Here is a 21,728-nt window from a genome sequence, read left to right on the forward strand (position 1 = left end):
TGGATACATCCAACATTCAGCTTGAACCATCAACATAAACAACTAAACATGCACACACCCAAAGATTTGCAGACCGTCTACAGATGTATCTTATCCACAGGGGGTAAGCCCTGTCTATGCTCAACCGGAAGTTGGTCATCATCAACTACCATTTCCTCGATAGACGGTCGATCCCGGTAGAGAGTGAGTCCCAAACTTTGTAAGATTTTGCTATTTCCAAATAGTAAATGTTTATGAAATCGACTTGTCTTATAAGCTGAATGGTCATGGATTATAACCCCTATATCATTTGGTCATGACACATTATATTTTGTTTACATTTGAAGCATGTTTTTACATGTCTTTCGGTGTGAATCGGAAAAGCCGAGAAATCGACCACTTTCGAAGTCTTTACAACATAATCAATCGAATTCATTTCATGTATTGTGCATTTTTAGGCTGAATGAGGTTATGTAGCTGCTGTGTCAAGAATTTAGCTTCTGTTAAAACATACAAACTGAGATATTAACAAAAACCAAAACTGTATGCATTGATGGTAGTCGCTTCATCACTGTACGGGTTGTTGGTTTCTTCTCACACAAAACTGTATTGGTAGCTATCCAATTCTGATTCGTTCCGTCACTATTACAACGAAAGGATATACTGAGATGATCTGTTTGTTTGCTTTCAATCATGGGTGGAAGTTTCCATTGCTATTATTGCGCAGGGAAATCAGAATTTTGAAACATTATTAAACATTTGTGTGAGCACCATCCACATAATGTCATCAAGATTTGCCAAAGAATATCTGATATTGACAGTAAAAAACAAACTTTAAACCAAATATTTGAAAACATAATCCCCTTAGAAATCCAAAAATGTGGCAAGTCGTGTACACCAGACCCAGTTACATTGACCTTGAGGGTTGAAGACATAGGGCCCCGTCAAAAAAGAAACAGAAGGTTGATGAAAATAACACTGACCACGACGTTGCGTGCAGCAAGACCAGAAGTCGCTGTGAAACAGTTGTTGATACAGAGGAGGATGTGACGTCTGACATCACTGAACTTCTTTCCAGGTGTCCTTTCAGCATAGAAAGAATCGAGACACCTTCCCAGGTTGTAGATTGTTTAACGTCATGACACAAAGTTGTCACAATGTTAGTATTTCTCCATTTTATAACGTTATGTCACAATGTAATAACAAATTTACGTTGAGGAAATGCTATCCTTTGGGCTCCTCACAATTTTATAACGTTTTTTATAAGTTGGTATCACAGAGTTTTCAGAGATTCTTCCTTCACTATTCAGCTACAGCTCAGAAAACACACGACCAAAACAACATGCAAATTGACAAATAAACATTGGAGTGAATTTCTGCTTTGTTTTTTATGTACTGTTCATTACTGGGAAAAATTATTCAACTATTAGCGTTAAATAGAATGTAAGACAACGTCAAATATGTAAGCATCAAATAATTTTAACCTTGTGGCGACGTACAAATGACGTGTCACAACGTTGTGGCCTGACGTTGTGATGTGTGATTTTATGTCCACAGAATAACGTTGTAACAACAAAAGCATTACGTTGTGACAACGTGAAATTGTTAGTTGGGTTGACACCTGGATGAAGTTCAACCGTTTGTTAAACCATGGAAAACTCCCTTTGGATAACATTGCTTTCCTATTGTTTGAAGACGTAATACAGTGGTATTCACTTGAAACAACAACGAAAATGAGATACAGAGATCGGATTAAACAATTCTGGAGAATCGGTCAAAAGTTATTTCACCGAAAATTTCTGTTTTATGAGTGGAATTAAAAACAGGTCACTTGGAAGAATAAGATTAAGGTGACTTAAAGCCAGAGGATTCAAATATTAACTTTGCTGTGCCATCAAGACACATTTTGGATAAGGTTGAAAACACATTTAAGTGCACAGATGGCCCAGTTATCATTTCTATCTTACTAAGATTTCAGAATATTTCAGTGGCATTGCTTTAAAAGTTTGCATAGATGGAAAAAGAGAAACATTGGACCAAATATGTCATTCAATACACAACTGCAGACTTCAAACCAAGGTCCTACCTCAGTTGATAAATAACAGGAAACACGTAACTACCGTTGTTTTCGTTAATATCTCAGTTAGTATGCTTTGACAGAAGCTAACATCCTGACACAGTGACTACATAACCACATTTAGCCTAAAAATGCACAATACGTGAAATGCATTCAGTTGATAATGTTGTAAAGACTTCGAAAGTGGTCGACTTTTCCGATTAGAGCTGAAAGACGCGTCAAGAAGTGCTTCAAATGTAAACAAAATATAATGTGTCATGACCAAATGATATAGGGGTTATAATCCATGACCATTCAGCTTATAAGACAAGTCGATTTCATAAACATTTACTATTTGGAAATAGCAAAATCTTACAAAGTTTGGGACTCACTCTCTACCGGGATTGACCGTCTATCGAGGAAATGGTAGTTGATGATGACCAACTTCCGGTTGAGCAAACACAGGGCTTACCTCCTGTGTTATCAAAACCTTGCTGGTCCACCTACCTATACTCCTCAATTCAATAATATTTCTTTGCTCGTCGTCAAAGAACAGCATGTCTTCATAAGGGATGCCACTTGCCATCGTAAACCTTAAATGTAGAGTCACACATTTGTCTTGACATTTAACATTTGTCAAGGAACTCATAATTCAAGAATTAAAAAAAAACCCACATAAATATGTAAGTGACATTTAACACAATTATACAAACAAACCAAAGACTTCTGTTTTCAAATGCTAGCTGCAGTCCCATTATTTGAGCTTTATATGAACCACGTGTATCTTCATGCTGGAAGTGACCGCCTCCGTGGTGTAGTGGTTAGAGCGTCCGCCCGGAGAGCGGAAGGTCGTGGGTTCGATCCCCGATCGCGTCATACCAAAAGACGTTAAAATATGGTACTTGTTGGTCCCTGCCTGGCGCTTGCGATAATGGGTACAACCAGGACTGGTCGGCTCGGAGTCGGTATAATGTGTCTGAGTGGGGTATTCATGCTTCACTGTGGCATGGTATCTCAATGGGCTAGCACTATAAAACCAGCTTAAGTCTGGGTTAGTACAAGCAGCGGCACATACACACATACACACGCATGCACGTCGTCATATGAGCGAAATATTCTCAAGTACGACGTAAAACCAATATTCACCTCACCTCACCTCACCTCATGCTGGAAGTTGTCTCGTGTTTACCTTCCAAAGTGTTTGACTTTAGATCCAGGGTAGATTTCTTTATATGTGAAGTATCTGTCCCAGTCAAACAGATGACACAATTCATGTGCCTCAGGAGGGGTTCTTGATCTGCAAATATCATCAGCTCATCAATTTCATGATGTTACACTCATGCCAGGAACTCGGTGAAATGGAAAATGCCCAGTCAATGATCATCCAAACGTGACTCAATCAGGAGATACTGCTACAAATAACTGCACCACAAAGCTAATCACTATCTGTGCCACTTCAGCAGATTAGCTGTATATTTGTGGTCAAACTCCGCACTCAGCAATATATTTGAGTAAATAATTGAGTCTGGACCAGACAATCCAGTGATCAACAGCGATGAGCACTGAGAAACATTGGAAGTTAATCACCTCGTAGGAAAAGCGTGGGTTGCTGAAAACCAATTTCAAATCAGATCAGCATGGGTTTTGATACCTTCACTACAGCTTACTGAACAGCTACTTAAAACAGTGGTTTTTGCTATAAACAACTGAAAATTTAAGGACAGGATTATTTACGATATATAGAATCTCACCCTTGTGTCTTTTGATATTTAGTATGACCAGAAATTATTGAGAATTTTAGGAATATCTTTAATTGGATTTCTAGTATAAACAACCGTGACCAGCAATCAAGTGCTTGGTTTCATTCAAGAGAGACAACTCCGTTAATCCTTTTTCATTTGTTTGTGAAGAGTTATCCCCCTTTGTTTACTTGCTAGCAGACGACATTTTCAGTGATCCTCAGTATGGATGATTTAGAGAAGAGGAAGTTGATTTTAGAGCATTATAACAAGGGCATCAGATCAGCTAAATTGATTTCAAGTAGAACAGGCATCCCTTTGTCCACTGTTTATCGTGTTTTGAAAAATATTGCAAATGAATATGGCATTGAGCACCAGGGAGGCGCAGGTAGGCCCAGAAAATTGACTGTCAGTGACAGGAGGCGGCTTGGTATTCTTGTTTCTAAAAACAAACGAAGTAGTTTAGAAAACTTAAGGCTGGATATGATTGATAGAGGAACTGTGGCTGTCTGTAAGGAGACAATTAGAACTGAGCTGCATGCAATGGGTTGGCAGAAAAGTCGAGGAATTCCATCACCGATCATGAAACCTGAACAAAAGGAGCGAAGGTTGAACTGGTGCTTACAGCATAGAAATTTTAACTGGGACAATGTGATTTTCTCAGATGAAAGTTCTGTGTGGCCGTTTCCTAATACACTGAAATTCTGGACCAAACAAACTGAAAAACCTTTGTATCAGCCCAAAGTACAGTCCGAAATTTAACGTGGGGTGGCATATCTGTGTTAGGGCAACGCCTCTGTGTATTTGAAGGGAATATGAACAGTGAGCGGTACACAGATATTCTCGAGGGACATTTACTTCCATCTGCTTACGTGTTCTATGGAAATGTTTGGATTTTCCAGCAGGACAACGACCCAAAACATCTTTCAAAGCATTCACAGGCCTGGTTTCGGACCCAAAATATGACATTATTAGATTGGCCAAGCTATAGCCCTGACCTAAATCCAATAGAAACTGTTTGGGGACTTATGAAGGAAAGTGTCAATAAGAAAAATCTGACAAATATTGCTGAAATGAAAGAAGAGGTGGGCCGATATTGGGTCAGCATGGTCCACGACTTTCTAACTTCTTTGATCGGTAGTATGCCCCGCCACATTGAAGCCTGCATTGCTGCCCATGGTGACTTGACAAAATACTAACTGTTCACCTGTCTTTGAATCTGGAGTTATGTTCTGCTAATATTCACATTTAATACGTGAGTAATGAGTGAAAAAAATATAAAACCTTACAATCTTTAAATTCTCAATAATTTCTGGTTGTACTGTAAAACATATCAACCATCCTGGGCAAGTCTCATTATTTTCAACTTTTATCAACTAATGTTGATATATCTGACAAGAAAAAACCACAAATGTACTGATCAGTGTAATGTCTTATTCCTTCATGTAACGTTCATTCCTAGGTTAGCACATGTAGCATTATGTAGGCCATGTTTCTATATCAGAACGAGGATCTCTATGATGGTCATGTGACCATGTACAGAAAAGGTATTAATAGCATGCATTAAGCTCATTACAATCAGTACACATTATCTATGAATCAACACTACACATCAGCAAATATATCTTACATGTGACTGGAATTGAAGTTCAATAATTATTGTATGTTTTGATTTGAGAAACTAAAAAGATGAAACACTTTAGAAGTATCATCAGCATAAGAAATACCGTGAAGCCACAGCCAACATGTAACCCTCAGAATGGAGGCGTTGGAGCACCCGTGGTACATCTGGGTAGAAGGAGACCACCTGCCCCTGCCGATCATACACCCGCCCATCACTGCAACAAAATCACACATGTAGTGTGTAGCCCTCAGAATGGAGGCGTTGGAGCACCCGTGGTACATCTGGGTAGAAAGAGACCACCTGCCCATGCCGATCATACACCTGCCCATCACTGCAACAAAATCACACATGTAGTGTGTAGCCCTCAGAGAGGAGGCGGTGGAGCAACCGTGGTACATCTGGGTAGAAGGAGACCACCTGCCCATGCCGATCATACACCTGCCCATCACTGCAACAAAATCACACATGTAGTGTGTAGCCCTCAGGGAGGAGGCGATGGAGCACCAATGATCCATCTGGGTAGAAGGAGACCACCTGCCCATGTCGATCATACACCTGCCCATCACTGCAACAAAATCACACATGTAGTATGTAGCCCTCAGAATGGAGGCGTTGGAGCACCCGTGGTACATCTGGGTAGAAGGAGACCACCTGCCCATGTCGATCATACACCTGCCCATCACTGCAACAAAATCACACATGTAGTGTGTAGCCCTCAGAGAGGAGGCGGTGGAGCACCCGTGGTACATCTGGGTAGAAGGAGACCACCTGCACCTGCCGATCATTGCAACAAAATCACACATGTAGTGTGTAGCCCTCAGAGAGTAGGCGGTGGAGCACCCGTGGTACATCTGGGTAGAAGGAGACCACCTGCCCATGTAGATCATACACCTGCCCATCACTGCAACAAAATCACACATGTAGTGTGTAGCCCTCAGAGAGGAGGCGGTGGAGCACCCGTGGTACATCTGGGTAGAAGGTCTCATGCCTATCTATGAGATTCACATGCCTGCACTGTACCATGGGGACAGCAGATCCACATGCCTGCACTGTACCATGGGGACAGCAGATTCACATACCTGCACTGTACCATGGGGGCAGCAGATTCACATACCTGCACTGTACCATGGGGGCAGCAGATTCACATACCTGCACTGTACCATACCTGCACTGTACCATGGGGGCAGCAGATTCACATACCTGCACTGTACCATGGGGACAGCAGATTCACATGCCTGGCCTGTAACATGGGGGCAGCAGATTCACATGCCTGCACTGTACCATGGGGACAGCAGATCCACATGCCTGCACTGTACCATGGGGGCAGAAGATTCACATACCTGCACTGTACCATGGGGACAGCAGATTCACATGCCTGCACTGTAACATGGGGGCAGCAGATTCACATGCCTGCACTGTACCATGGGGACAGCAGATTCACATGCCTGCACTGTACCATGGGGACAGCAGATTCACATGCCTGCACTGTACCATGGGGACAGCAGATCCACATGCCTGCACTGTACCATGGGGACAGCAGATTCACATGCCTGAACTATACCATGGGGACAGCAGATTCACATGCCTGCACAGTACCATGGGGACAGCAGATTCACATGCCTGCACTGTAACATGGGGGCAGCAGATTCACATGCCTGCACTGTACCATGGGGACAGCAGATCCACAAGCCTGCACTGTACCATGGGGGCAGCAGATTCACATGCCTGCACTGTACCATGGGGGCAGCAGATTCACATGCCTGCACTGTACCATGGGGACAGCAGATTCACATGCCTGCACTGTAACATGGGGGCAGCAGATTCACATACCTGCACTGTACCATGGGGACAGCAGATTCACATGCCTGCACTGTAACATGGGGGCAGCAGATTCACATGCCTGCACTGTACCATGGGGACAGCAGATTCACATGCCTGCACTGTACCATGGGGACAGCAGATTCACATGCCTGCACTGTACCATGGGGACAGCAGATCCACATGCCTGCACTGTACCATGGGGACAGCAGATTCACATGCCTGCACTGTACCATGGGGACAGCAGATTCACATGCCTGCACAGTACCATGGGAACAACTCAACAGATTCACATGCCTGCACTGTACCATGGGGGCAGCAGATTCACATACCTGCACTGTACCATGGGAACAACTCAACAGATTCACATGCCTGCACTGTACCATGGGGACAGCAGATTCACATGCCTGCACAGTACCATGGGAACAACTCAACAGATTCACATGCCTGCACTGTACCATGGGGCAGCAGATTCACATGCCTGCACTGTACCATGGGGACAGCAGATTCACATGCCTGCACTGTACCATGGGGACAGCAGATTCACATGCCTGCACTGTACCATGGGGACAGCAGATTCACATGCCTGCACTGTACCATGGGGACAGCAGATTCACATGCCTGCACAGTACCATGGGGACAGCAGACATACCTGCACTGTACCATGGGGACAGCAGATTCACATACCTGCACTGTACCGTGGGGACAGCAGATTCACATGCCTGCACTGTAACATGGGGGCAGCAGATCCACATGCCTGCACTGTACCATGGGGGCAGCAGATTCACATGCCGCCACTGTAACATGGGGGCAGCAAATTCACATGCCTGCACTGTACCATGGGGGCAGCAGATTCACATACCTGCACTGCACCATGGGAACAACTCAACAGATTCACATGCCTGCACTGTACCATGGGGGCAGCAGATTCACATACCTGCACTGTACCATGGGGACAGCAGATTCACATGCCTGCACTGTACCATGGGGACAGCAGATCCACATGCCTGCACTGTACCATGGGGACAGCAGATTCACATGCCTGCACTGTACCATGGGGACAGCAGATTCACATGCCTGCACTGTACCATGGGAACAGCAACAGATTCACATGCCTGCACTGTACCATGGGGGCAGCAGATTCACATGCCTGCACTGTACCATCGGAACAACTCAACAGATTCACATGCCTGCACTGTACCATGGGGGCAGCAGATTCACATGCCTGCACAGTACCATGGGGACAGCAGATTCACATACCTGCACTGTACCATGGGGACAGCAGATTCACATACCTGCACTGTACCATGGGGACAGCAGATTCACATGCCTGCACTGTAACATGGGGGCAGCAGATTCACATGCCTGCACTGTACCATGGGGGCAGCAGATTCACATGCCTGCACTGTACCATGGGGGCAGCAGATTCACATGCCTGCACTGTACCATGGGGACAGCAGATTCACATACCTGCACTGTACCATGGGGGCAGCAGATTCACATGCCTGCATTGTACCTTGGGGGCAGCAGATTCACATGCCTGCACTGTACCATGGGGACAGCAGATTCACATGCCTGCACTGTACCATGGGGGCAGCAGATTCACATGCCTGCACTGTACCATGGGGGCAGCAGATTCACATGCCTGCACTGTACCATGGGGACAGCAGATTCACATGCCTGCACTGTACCATGGGGACAGCAGATTCACATGCCTGCACTGTACCATGGGGGCAGCAGATTCACATGCCTGCACTGTACCATGGGGCAGCAGATTCACATGCCTGCACTGTACCATGGGGGCAGCAGATTCACATGCCTGCATTGTACCATGGGGGCAGCAGATTCACATGCCTGCACTGTACCATGGGGGCAGCAGATTCACATGCCTGCACTGTACCATGGGGACAGCAGATTCACATGCCTGCACTGTACCATGGGGCAGCAGATTCACATGCCTGCACTGTACCATGGGGCAGCAGATTCACATGCCTGCACTGTACCATGGGGACAGCAGATTCACATGCCTGCACTGTACCATGGGGACAGCAGATTCACATGCCTGCACTGTACCATGGGGGCAGCAGATTCACATGCCTGCACTGTACCATGGGGACAGCAGATTCACATGCCTGCACTGTACCATGGGGACAGCAGATTCACATGCCTGCACTGTACCATGGGGGCAGCAGATTCACATGCCTGCACTGTACCATGGGGACAACTCACCAGATTCACATGCCTGCACTGTACCATGGGGACAACTCAACAGTGAGTGAGTGAGTTTAGTTTTACGCGGCACTCAGCAATATTCCAGCTATATGGCGGCGGTCTGTAAATAATTGAGTCTGGACCAGACAATCCAGAGATCAGCAACATGAGCATCAACCTACGCAACTTGGATATGATGACAATAAACGTGCAACAAAAATCATGTACACAGATACTCACCATCTTTTTACGAAAGGGGGATCATGATGTGAGTCCACCCAAAACGGCCACAAGGTGTAATCTGGAAAAGTTGGTTTTAACATGTAAGTAAATCAATACAAATGAATTACTTTTGCCTATGTTAAATGATCCTTATCAATGATAATTCATTTGCCATAACAACTTTTGGGGGGTTGTGGTTTTGTGATCATGTGTAGGTAAGCATGTGTAGGTCTTCTTCTCCAAAACTAGATTACCGGGTACTCTTATAATGAACCTCACTCACTGGTCAGTGCCATACTAATTAAGTAAATCTTCCAAATTATCCTTCCTCATGTCTAGATGAATGTAAACTAGAAGAGCAAGTGTGGTTGTCTACGGTAGAACATTCATCAAAAGGTATCTTATATAGCTCCTTATCTAACTTAGATTTAAGGTTGAGTAAATATTTGGATATTTTAAATGATAATTGTTCACAGGCAGTGTTACGTTATAAAACAGCAAATCATAACTTACCCATTAAAACAGGCCGCTGGAGCAATATTCAAAAACGTGATAGAATATGTAAACTTTGTAATGGTAACGACATTGGTGATGAATTTCATTATTTATTTATTTGTTCTCACTTTATAAATGCAAGAGTTAAATATTTAAAGCCATATTTTTATTCCAACCCAAATTTTCATAAAATGTATACATTATTCAATAATAAGAAAGGTATTCTCAGAAAACTTTGTTTATTCTGTAATATTATCATAAATGTTTTAAGAATCTTCTGTAAGAATACTCCATCTAAATATTTCTATTATCTTTATGCAATCTATTTGCAGATAGATTTGCAATCTATCTATATTTATATATATATAATGCATTACTTATTCATCTGTTTATATGAAATACTCGACTGCACACACTATAACTTCTTTGAGTGGCATTTTAGAAGTTATTGCACACACTATGTGAATATATTTAATTGTAAGCATATGTGATATGATGTTATATGATGTGAATATCATTGTGATCGGAAAATGGACAAATAACAGTAAATAAATAAGACAAATAATATAAATAAATTCTTTAAAAAATGTCTTTTTGTCCTTCAACTACTTCAACTAGAAGAGTCCACTTTTAGATCATAGGGGTGCCACTAGTTTACCATTGCGTAATCAACAGTCAACAGACCATGAAATGTTGTTTTAAGACGAATTGGTATGAAGGCGAAATGAGAACATGCCGTACATGCTACCTATATTTGGCTAACAGTGAAATAATGGGCTTCTACCTGTGACTTCATGACAATCTGCAATGTACATTCAACTGTCACCATTTTTGCATGATGACTATTCACATCACTGTTAATGAATACGAGTATCTTGGTACATATATTGACAACAAACTGAATTTTAATGTAAACATAGATGCTATATTCCAGAAGCGTCAACAAAGATTACACCTCTTGCGTAAATTGAGATCGTTCAATGTTAATCAATCAATTATGTGTCTTTTCTATCTGCTTTATTCAAAGCGTTCTGGCTTTTTCTGTACAATGCTGCTATGGAACCTTGTCCCTAAAAGCAGAAACCGTCTCACCAGAATAGTTTTATTAGCCAGTAAAATTGCAGGTGTATCTTTTGCTAACCTAAATGAAATATATGAAGAAAGAGTTCTCAAGTCAGCCCGTAAGATTATATCTGATCCAGATCATCCCATCCACTGAGTATAAATTACTGCCTTCTGGGCACCGTTATAATTTACCCTGTTTTAAATCCAATCGTGCCATAAAATCCTTTGTTCCCAACTGCATTAATCTTTTAAATGATTCCTTGTGTTTGTCTCACCTTGTTAGCGTGTCATATGTGTGTTATTTATTGTATGGAAATAATTTAATCATTTTATCAATGTTTGAGCTCTCTACTTTACACCAAAATTCCCTCATGGGTAATAAAGAATTGTGATTGTCAAGAGGTAATCATTTCCTTTATATATTCATTCTAGGTCTGTCTGTAATTGTTAGTGTAATAATTATATCTAAGATATCACTTAATTCTGAATCAAGTAGTGTAAACTCACGTCAGTGAATAACTGCTATATGATCATGTATGATGTAAACATCATGCTTATCATCATAAACATCATTACAGCGGGTGAAAGACATTCATTATATTTCCTTTCATATAACACACTATATATATGGATTCATGGGTCGCTGATCATGCGCTTTATGTGTGACATCAGTATGCTATCACTTCATTTAGGGCACTCAACTGTTATCTGTCTGTCTGGCATGATGGCCGACAGAAATAAACATTTCATGTTGTCTTTTCACATTACAGGGAAATAAACCAATTTTAAAAGATACTTGTCTGGGACAATTAGAAGCATGACCCTGACAAGCTTGAAAACTGGAAGAAGTTTGAAAATATAGACATCTATAAGCCTGTACATTTGTATCAAGCTGATGGCTTCTACCCACAGCAATGGATCTGGGCAAGTGACCCAAAACACCTACATGGTTCCATTCAACCTGAAAACTGATGACAAATTAGTACAGAACCATGCAGAAATATAAAGGAAGCCTGAAAGTTAGAGACTACAGGTACAGATGATATTGTGACATAACCTGTGATGTTGCATCACATTAGCTGCTCACAATGATATTTACAATTGTAAATATAAGTTGTAAATACATATTTACCAATTCAAAGGTGGACACCACTTTTCAATGAGACAGTTTTCTTTAGCTTGACCTTGCATTGTATCAGCTGTATTCATTTTGAAAAAAGGTAATATGTTAAAGGGACACTGATCTAGGTGAGGTGAGGTGAAATTGGGTTTAACGTCGTGCTTGAGAATATTTCGCTCATATGACGACGTGCATGCGTGTGTATGTGTATGTGTATGTGTATGTGTATGTGCGGCTGCTTGTACTAGCCCAGACTGAACCTGATTTTATAGTGCTAGCCCACTGAGATACCATGCCACAGTGAAGCATGAATACCCCACTCAAACATATTTATACCGACTCCGAGCCGACCAGTCCTTGTTGTACCCATGAATGCCGAGCGCCAGGCAGGGACCAACCGAGCGCCAGGCAGGGACCAACAAGTACCATATTTTAACGTCTTTTGGTATGATGCGGCCGGGGATCGAACCCGTGACCTTCCGCTCTCCGGGCGGACGCTCTAAGCACTGCACCACGGAGGCGGTCAACACTGATCTAGAGCAATTCCCCAGGACTGGTTTTTGCTTTTGTTCAAGTCTTTCCCCCACGACTTCCCGGATGATATCCCAGAATTCTTGACTGGGTTGTGATCTCTGCTGTGCCACCCGCAAGTGTGATTGGTGGTATAAGTATAATATGTATATCCTTACACTGATCAACAAAGATGAAATATTTTATACTCATTCATATTTCCATCTTCATTACTATCATAACAACTGAACACAATTTTAAGTTTCACTTAATCTGCCAGTGATACTACATGTTAGAACTGAAAAAACCCAAACAAGTCAATGTATGTCCATATTTTTGTCTTATAATCCTGATGAATTTATTATTATATGTTTATACATTTTGGAACTTCATAAAAAGTACACACTCTGTATTTATTGAATTTATGACATGACTGTACTATCTAGACATTTTATAGATTGCCAATGTGAATCATATTTCACACACACGCCCTAAGAGCGACTTAGTGTATGTTGTCTGTCTCATCTAACTTCACGGCTAAAAAAATGAAGTGGAATGATTCTGCTGAATGCTACAACAAATGAATAAAAGCAAAATACAAATGTTAAAATTAAAACTGATTCAAGTTATAACAATAATATCATGCTATTACCTTGTTTGAGGAATTGTATCCATCAAACATCTACAAAAAGGAACGATATGGCATTCATTTGCAGCTGACAAAAAAATATATGTTCCATGTCTAATGTGCAAAAACGTATATAACGTTATTACTAGTGATAGTTATACCTGACAACTAGTTCCATGATGTCCACCATTCCTCAAAAATGTAACTTAGACAACAATGAGCAATCAATCAACATATTGACAGTTAATCCTTTGAAGGAAGGACGTTGTTTTTACACTGGTACTTTACAACAGAATGTGGGTGTATTCTGTGTACGTTAGTAAATATACATACATAAACACTAACTTGTGACAAATCCGTTGTGCAAGATAAAAGTAATTAATCAGTGTGTTATTCGTTAATCCTTTGATTTGCTGCTGATTTTTATCCCCCTGGCATGTAATGCGGGGGGATATAGTCGACGCCTTGTCCATCTGTCTGTAATCATTTTGTTTCCGGAGCTTAACTCAAAAAAAACGTTCAATATTTTTAAACAAAAATTGGTAGATATATCAAACAGAACCAAAGGTGGTGCCTTTTGCTATTTACAGATTTTTGTCATTTTTATTTTTCTCAGTTTCCATGGAAACGTTTTGGACTTGTCTTAAAGGGAGGGGTGGGCTTCGTTTCCGGAGCATAACTCAAAAACCGTTCTATATTTTTCTGCAAAACTTGGTAGATATATCAAACCGAACAAAAAGTGGTGCCTTTTGCTATTTACAGATTTTTGTGATTTCTTATTTTCTCGGTTTCCATGGAAACGATTCGGACTTAGTCTCAAGAGGGAGGGGTGGGCTTCGTTTCCGGAGCACAACTCGAAAACCGTTTAATATCTTTCAACAGAACTTGGCAGATATATGAGGCAGATCTTGAAGTGGTGCCTTTTGCTATTTACAGAATTTTGGCATTTATATTTTCCAAGTTTCCATGGAAACGATTCGGACTTAGTCTAAAAAAATCAAGCTGGACTGTTAGTAACTGTTGCATGATTTGTTTTTTCAAATATGTGGGGGCAGGGGGGATATGTAATCTTCTGATGACTCTTGTTAGTGGAGGGGAAGGGTGTCATCAATTTTGTTCACATGTACTAGGGGTGAGGGGGGTAATTGATTTTGTACATGGTATCAGGGGGAGTCACTTACTTTGTATATAAATATTAGTGTGTGTGTGTGTGTGTGTGTGTTTGTGGTTGCATTGCTTAGGGGTCGATGCTCATTGGAGGGTACGAACAGAACTTCATTGTTGCATACGAAATACATATAAGCAATTGCTGTGTACTAAAGTTAAAAACTGAATATACCTAATTACCTAAGTAAATTTTTAGATTTTCCTAGTAATGGCAAAGTGGGGTTGATTTAGTTTAAGGATTAAAATAAATCAAATGTGTGTTTTTAACATCATAGGTTAATAAACATCACATTGTTACATGACATGATTAATTATCAAGGTAAAAAACACAGCAATAGGATCAAATTGGATCAGTCATTATACCATCCACGCATCAGAAAATCCCCAAAAGCCTACACTACTGGGATACTTTATTACAATCAGACTAGAACTATCGGGGTATTTTCAAATAGCGGCAACTGATGGGCATCTACCATTATTATTGTCCCATTGTTTAGTTTGAAGAAATTCTGCCAAGGTGGACAGCTGCCCAGTCCCTGTGTCCGTCATGGTCGAGGGAGCAGGGACTGACCACCTGGTGTAATTAGATTGTTGGCAAGAAACATTAATCACTCTGGATCAGTGCCCCTTTAAATTTCATTTCCATTCCTGTAGCACATTTATGGATGTGGGGATGCACCTTGTTTTCGGGTCTTTAATCAGTTGTCTATGGATGTGCAGTCTTTCCCACAAGCACTCTCTTTGTCCAATATATTCCTTATGACACCCTTGGAATATTATAACATATATGTTATTTTTTCAAAATGAATATAGCTCATACAACGCAGTTTAAAGCTAAAAGAAATGATTACATCCACAGCATTTTATTGAAACCATTAAACTTACCTAAATCAAACACTATCAACCTTGGTCTGGCCATTTGTTCACTGTTGCTTGTTCTGTTTTACTACTGTAAATGAATGAATGTTTAAAGTTTCACACTTCAGAAAATGCAAAAGGATAGGAATATGTTGGATGCTTAATAAGATTACTTCCAAAGTTGTCTGTTTGACAGTGGGTGCTTCCTGGAGCCAGGCACTTAATACAAATACAACTGCTTAATTAACAGCAGACAAGAATCATCTCAAACCCTTTTCCTTTCCACAAATATATACTGAACCAGAAAAGAAATGTCACACCGACAGTGGTTTCTTAAGCACACACTTTAATTCACTCTAATTAACAATCAAAACAGAGGATTGAGTTCAAACTTGACAATTATGGTGAACACATTTTCGGGAATCACATTTACAGTTCACACAAACAAAATCACCAAAAATGGTATCATTAAGATACCCCCAAAGTCAGTGTTGTGTGTGGCCTCTGGGCATCGATTAAACCGTTGCATTGTCTGTACATGGAATGAATTAGCTGGTTGATGAAGGCCATAGGCAATTGCGTCCATACTCTGTGAAATGCTGATCGAGTCGAGCAGCAGTTGTCGCCCTTGGGTGGAGGTCATTCAGTCTTCTTTGAATGTCGTCCCAAAGGTTTGGTCTCAAATCCAGACTGAGTGCAGGTTTTTGTAGGGTTTAGATGCTATGTTGTCTTGGGAAGTCCAATGTTACTCTGGCAGTGTGGGCACGAGTGTTGCTGGAAGATGTGATTTCTGTAACGTCCAAAATGTGGTACAATGTGGGGTACTATGACTTGGTCAATATAGAGTGCAGCTGTCACGTCATTTCCTGATCCTGCACAGAGATTCTGGAACACCACGGTGTCAGCTAATCTGGTTCAGACCCATTGCACCCCATGAGTGAGTGAGTTGAGTTTTACGCAGCACTCAGCAATATTCCAGCTACTAGTATATGGCGGCAGTTTGTAAATAATCAAGTCTGGACCAGACAATCCAGTGATGACATGTGTCAACCAAGCCAGCGAGCCTGACCACCCGATCCCGTTAGTTGCCTCTTACGACAAGCATGGGTTGCTGAAGGTTAATTCTAACCCGGACCTTCACGGGTTCCACCCCATGAGTCTCTTTCAACAATACTATCACTGGAAAACAGTTCCCCACACCTTCACCATACTCTCACTCTGACATCGAATGTGGAAACACAATACTTGCTTCATGAGAAAAGAGCACCAATTTCGCCAATTTCGATGCTGAGTTGCCCATTGCAGTCGGTTTTGGCGGTGATGAGCGGTGAAGACAGGACTATGATATGGTCTGTGACAGCAGAGGTTTCTTCCGTGCAAACGTCGACACACTGCATTGGCACTGATGGGTATGTTGCCAGTCCCAATGGTCTAGCGTGCTGTTTCCGTTGCTCTCGGGAAGCGATCCTGCAGATGGTGGCACACAATCTGTCGGTCTTGATGTTGTGATGTTACTGATGTTCGCCCACTGTGTGGATGGTCTTGGATGCTGTTAGTGATGTGATACCTCTCCTGCGGTCGGTAGATTGTCCTAACATGAACAATAAAATGATTGGCTACCCTCCATGCTTTCTGGACAACTTGCAATCGTCCCAAGACTTGGTTCCTCTGATCTCTCGTAAGTCGTGCCATGTCGATTGTGTCAAAACCAAAATGATTTCAGGCGAGTTTGGGACTTGCTTTCATTGGCAGGGTTGTCACAATATGCACGTGCATTTTCATTTTCACAAATATCATATGGAACCTTTTATGTAGTCTCCCTTTTTAGGTGCGTTTGGTCGATATGCTTTTTCATCAGAAAACACACTGATGTTGGTAATAACTGTCAATTTGGATTGAAAAACATGTTAACAAAACGATACAATCATAGTAAATACACAATTTTGTAAGAACAAAATATTGCATTTGGTTTTGAAAGGCAACGTTTCTTTTGTGGTTCAGTATATATCTGGTAGACCACTATTACACAGCAAAAAAGGGTATGAACTGAAAACTCTGACCCACTTTTCCAGCTGTTGGTTCTAGATTTCACCATGTATTGGAATTTACCTAGTGAGCAACAGTATGTTAGTCTTACTTTGGTACGTTTTGTTTATGGTTACACTGTCCACTGACAATAAATGATGATTCTCCTTATGAATGTTTAGTCAGTGAGTTAAGATTTCAAGTCACATCAGCAGTATTTCAGCCATATACTAAATCAAGGTATAGATTTATAGTAATAAAAAGTAATTTTTTTAAAAGCCTGTCAACGAAGGACAGAAAAACAACTAGATTATCACAGATGTATATCTAAAACTAGGAATTAAATCTAAAACATTTTAACTATAGATGACAATGCAATATAAAAACAGGCTATAGATTGCCAACAACTGAAGGTACATCACCATACTAGAGACCATGGGGACTTACAGTACATTTGCTTCCTGCATGGACCCTAGCTGGATTTACACCATCCCTTCAGACAGTATTTTTGGACAATCCAGCCATAAATTAAAAAAACATATATACAGCGGTTTAAAATAGTAGGATGCTTAAATTTACTTTGTTTTGTGACTTACGTACCTATGAATCTTTAGTGTGCATTTCACAGTGACTGACACTGATTGTACATGAGCTCCTATTTTCTACATACTAAGGCCCTAAAAATAAATGTTATGGTTCTGATAACAGCTATCTCAAACAATTTGGTTCCATAGTTTAGGATTCCATTTTTTCCTTCTTTTTTACAAATAATAGTTTGTAAAGTATGCCATTTTGTCAGTTAATTATGAATGGAAAACATCAGTTGGGAATGAAAGTGGGCTTGTCAAAACACCTAGACCTAAACCCAAAACAAGGATCGTTTGCCCCTAAAGACTGCCAATGGAGAGCACTGGAGCCTTACGCAGGAAGCGATATAGCGAGACAGCAGGCGCGCTATAGTGTGATAATTGCTCCACAGCAGGCAGGCTTTGCTGGCTGGGGCTACGTCTAGAATACTGCATTCAAGCCGAGAAAAAAACCAAAACATTCAGAAAATGAGAAATCTTTTGTTTGAAATGATCTGGTAAACTGTTGATGCTACAACTCTATTTCGTTAAACCCGGAAGTGTTTCCTCAAAAAGTTAATCAGTGAATGGCTGAATGTTGTCATGATACTTCAATTCATAAACCATTGTTTACATGTTTGCTGGTTGTAGGTAATGTTTTCCTCCTGAATGTACACAAGAAATACCTCAACAGATCAATAGCAAACCCTTCTCCTACAGGTGTCACTGGCATACGAAGGGTGATGGCCTCAGACCACAGTTACCTAACATGACCCCGGAAGGAACATAGCAGAACATAGTGTCTTGGTTAGATTGGCTGTTCAGTCTGTGCTTAATTTTTCAGGGTGACACGTGATGGCTGAGATTAGACACCAAGTTCACAGGGGGTATTTCACAGGCACCTTTGCAACAATCCATTTTCTACTTTACAGTTTTTAAGGAACAACCCAGATTTCACGTTCATGGTTTGTTTATCCCCCACCTTTAATAAATGCAACATGTTAAATATGAGAACATAACATCCTTCTCCACATATTTGGAATCAGAAAATAATGATATTGTAACATTCTTGCCATAAATGTCTCTTTCAAATGGCTCCTCGACTGAAGCTAACGTAGCTATCGCGAAAAAGTTTGTTTTACTCCTGATATTACACAAGTGATGACCACACGATGCTTTTGATCACTTTTATAACAAAATAAGTCCTATTCAATGTCCTGGGTGAAGTCTTAATGCTTATTTCTTTACATTTAGTGAAAAATATGGCAAAAAAATAGACTACACTCTGATGGTTTTGCACCGATACTGTACTGGGAATTGGTATGCATGTATTTTAACAAAGTCACTGTTACAATGGGTTTTCTTGAATTTTCAGGCTAAATGTATGTGTACTACATTTCTCCTATTACTGATGGCAACTTTCCATTCCTGCTCTTGTACTCTTGTTTCGGTCTTTGAGACTATTATTTCTCATTCTATTGACGCTCCTCCAACAAACGTTTCAAAGGTACGACAACGAATTTTGGATTGTAGCACTGGTAAAATCAAACTTCAGTCTAAAAACTTTCAAAATATTGTGCCAGCTGATCCAATGAGAAATAACCAGACATGTATTCCTGATTGCGAGCTGCTCACAGTTAAAATTTGAGATATTAATCCACCAGTGGAAGCACCAATATACTTCACTTGAAAAGTTGTCTGACGAATCTGTCAGCTATGAATCAAACACTGTTTCAGAAATTCCAAACACTGATGGTACAAATAAGGTTGAATATGACGATGACTCACTGATAAAAGAAATCAACAAATTATTATCAAGCATTATTCAAACTATACAGATGGAGTAACTGTGATGTAATTAATAAAAAAGTTGTCGGATAATTGAATCTAAACCATGTGCATAGTTATGACTTCAAATTTACCTGCAAAAAGTCTTTGAGAAATTGGACATTTTAACCATAAATTGTATATTTAAATACTTATCCTATCTCACGGTATGCACCTCTCTCTTCGCTACGACCCATATGTGGAAACGTACTGTAGGCTAAGTTGAATCAGATCTTCTGGCCTGAGGACAACTTGACCTCTGCCCCAACTCCAATAGCAGGATCTATCAATCATCTCTATAAGCATGCAGATCGCTCAGATGATCATGTGATATCCCATTACTGTCATTCTCATCTTGGAGCTTCCAGTAATCTGTGATGTGGGGCAGGTCGGGTGGGAATCCATCGCGTGAGATAGGATAAGTATATAAGTATACAATTTATGGTTAAAATTTCCAAATTTTAAACTTATCCTATCTCACGGTATGCATTATCCCACGGTTGGATGGTTGGCCGCAGATTACCCTGTGTCAACTCAACAACCGTGACGTCACATAGCACAAGGAGGCCTGGAGAAAGCACCAACTCCCGATATGCTAGCTCCGAACTTGTGATGGGTTGCTTCTAAGTGGTAACCCCTTGGCTTACATGGCACAAAAACTCTAGGGAGTGGGTGGTCCTGAAATTAATGTGGTTTTCAGGCTTTCAGCCGCAACTTTTGCCAAGCAAAAGGACGCAGTTTGGCAAGTAGGCCCCGCCTCCCCACGATTTATCAGGTGGCCCCAGTGAAGTAAAGTCGAAGACCTTAATCTGGACAGCCCCTGCTTCAGGAACCATCCCCTACAGACACATGCTGGAAGGTGCTGGAAGGCGAGGTGAAAGGGAGAACGGCCTGGTTGCTCAACTCGTTTAAAGGAGAATACAAACGAAAACAAAACTTTTGATATATTGTAAAGGATATTCTAAAAGTCACATTCCGTGATTAAAATTGAACAAAAAGTTTGTAAAATAGCAATAAAAACACAAAAACGTACTTGTATTTCCGCCTATTACGGAAACACCCGACAGTTAATGAGCAGAGGGGGTATCACGTGACATGGCGTCATAAGTGCCTGTTGCTGATGGCTTTCTCTTTGATTTTACCTCACAACTTAACAGTGTCCGTGGATTCTGAAGCAGTAAAAGCTGTTCCTGGTGTCATTTCTGAAATGGATGTTAGACCGTATCAATACGATCCGATTTTACATCTTGCAAAACAATCTTCCACTGAAGATGAAGAAGAAGAATCAAGCGAAACGGAGGCGCCGCTTGAGGTCAAAATACATCTAAAAATAGACCATATCATTTAACAAGATTACTATTTGTCAGCAAAATGTCATACAGTTCCAGCCAGCAAACTCACCCCTATAAATATATGACCAGTCACTAAGAATTATTTTTAAAAAAATGTGATTACAGTTCATTTTGTGTCAAATGGGTGACTGTATGGTGTCTGGGATTTAAAAACAAAATAATTATGCTTCAGACGAGGGGAAATAAAAATTATCTGCTTCAAAAATTACATTGGAATTATTTTGTTGAAAAAAATTAGGATCCTAGTTCACATTAATAACGTATCAAGTCTCGATACAAGATCCACGCCTGGTCGACGCAGATAAGTTATTTCCCGAAAACTGGTGATTCATATAATACTAGTCAGGACAACGTATGTTTCCCCATTGTTTGGTTATGGAAATAGTTATGGTACTCTGTCATAGCCTTAGAATGACGTGCGTAATTGGACAAAATGGAAAAATATGAAAGCAACAAAGTACTTCAT

The 21,728-nt window shown here is 40.9% G+C and overlaps 1 protein-coding gene across 4 annotated transcripts in view; it reads right to left on the bottom strand.

Annotated features, from left to right (window-relative positions):
- The window catches only part of LOC124279042 (magnesium-dependent phosphatase 1-like), a 42,772-nt gene that overhangs the window by 11,554 nt on the left and 9,490 nt on the right, over positions 1-21,728 (bottom strand). For 2 of the 4 annotated variants that reach the window (XM_046714840.1, XM_046714839.1), the window contains exons 2-6: positions 15,520-15,583; positions 9,668-9,728; positions 5,502-5,612; positions 3,225-3,332; positions 2,543-2,628 (exon numbers count right to left, since the gene is read on the bottom strand). In XM_046714840.1, the coding sequence (XP_046570796.1) occupies positions 2,543-2,628; positions 3,225-3,332; positions 5,502-5,612; positions 9,668-9,728; positions 15,520-15,553 (400 nt within the window). In that variant the 5' untranslated portion in view covers positions 15,554-15,583. Of the gene's footprint in view, positions 1-2,542; positions 2,629-3,224; positions 3,333-5,501; positions 5,613-9,667; positions 9,729-15,519; positions 15,584-18,847; positions 19,066-21,728 lie in introns of all 4 variants that reach the window. The other 2 variants (XM_046714838.1, XM_046714841.1) reach the window with 2 other exon arrangements.

Source organism: Haliotis rubra, unplaced genomic scaffold (assembly GCF_003918875.1).
Source record: "Haliotis rubra isolate DU_JTF1 unplaced genomic scaffold, ASM391887v1 Scf245, whole genome shotgun sequence".
NCBI lineage: Eukaryota > Metazoa > Mollusca > Gastropoda > Lepetellida > Haliotidae > Haliotis > Haliotis rubra.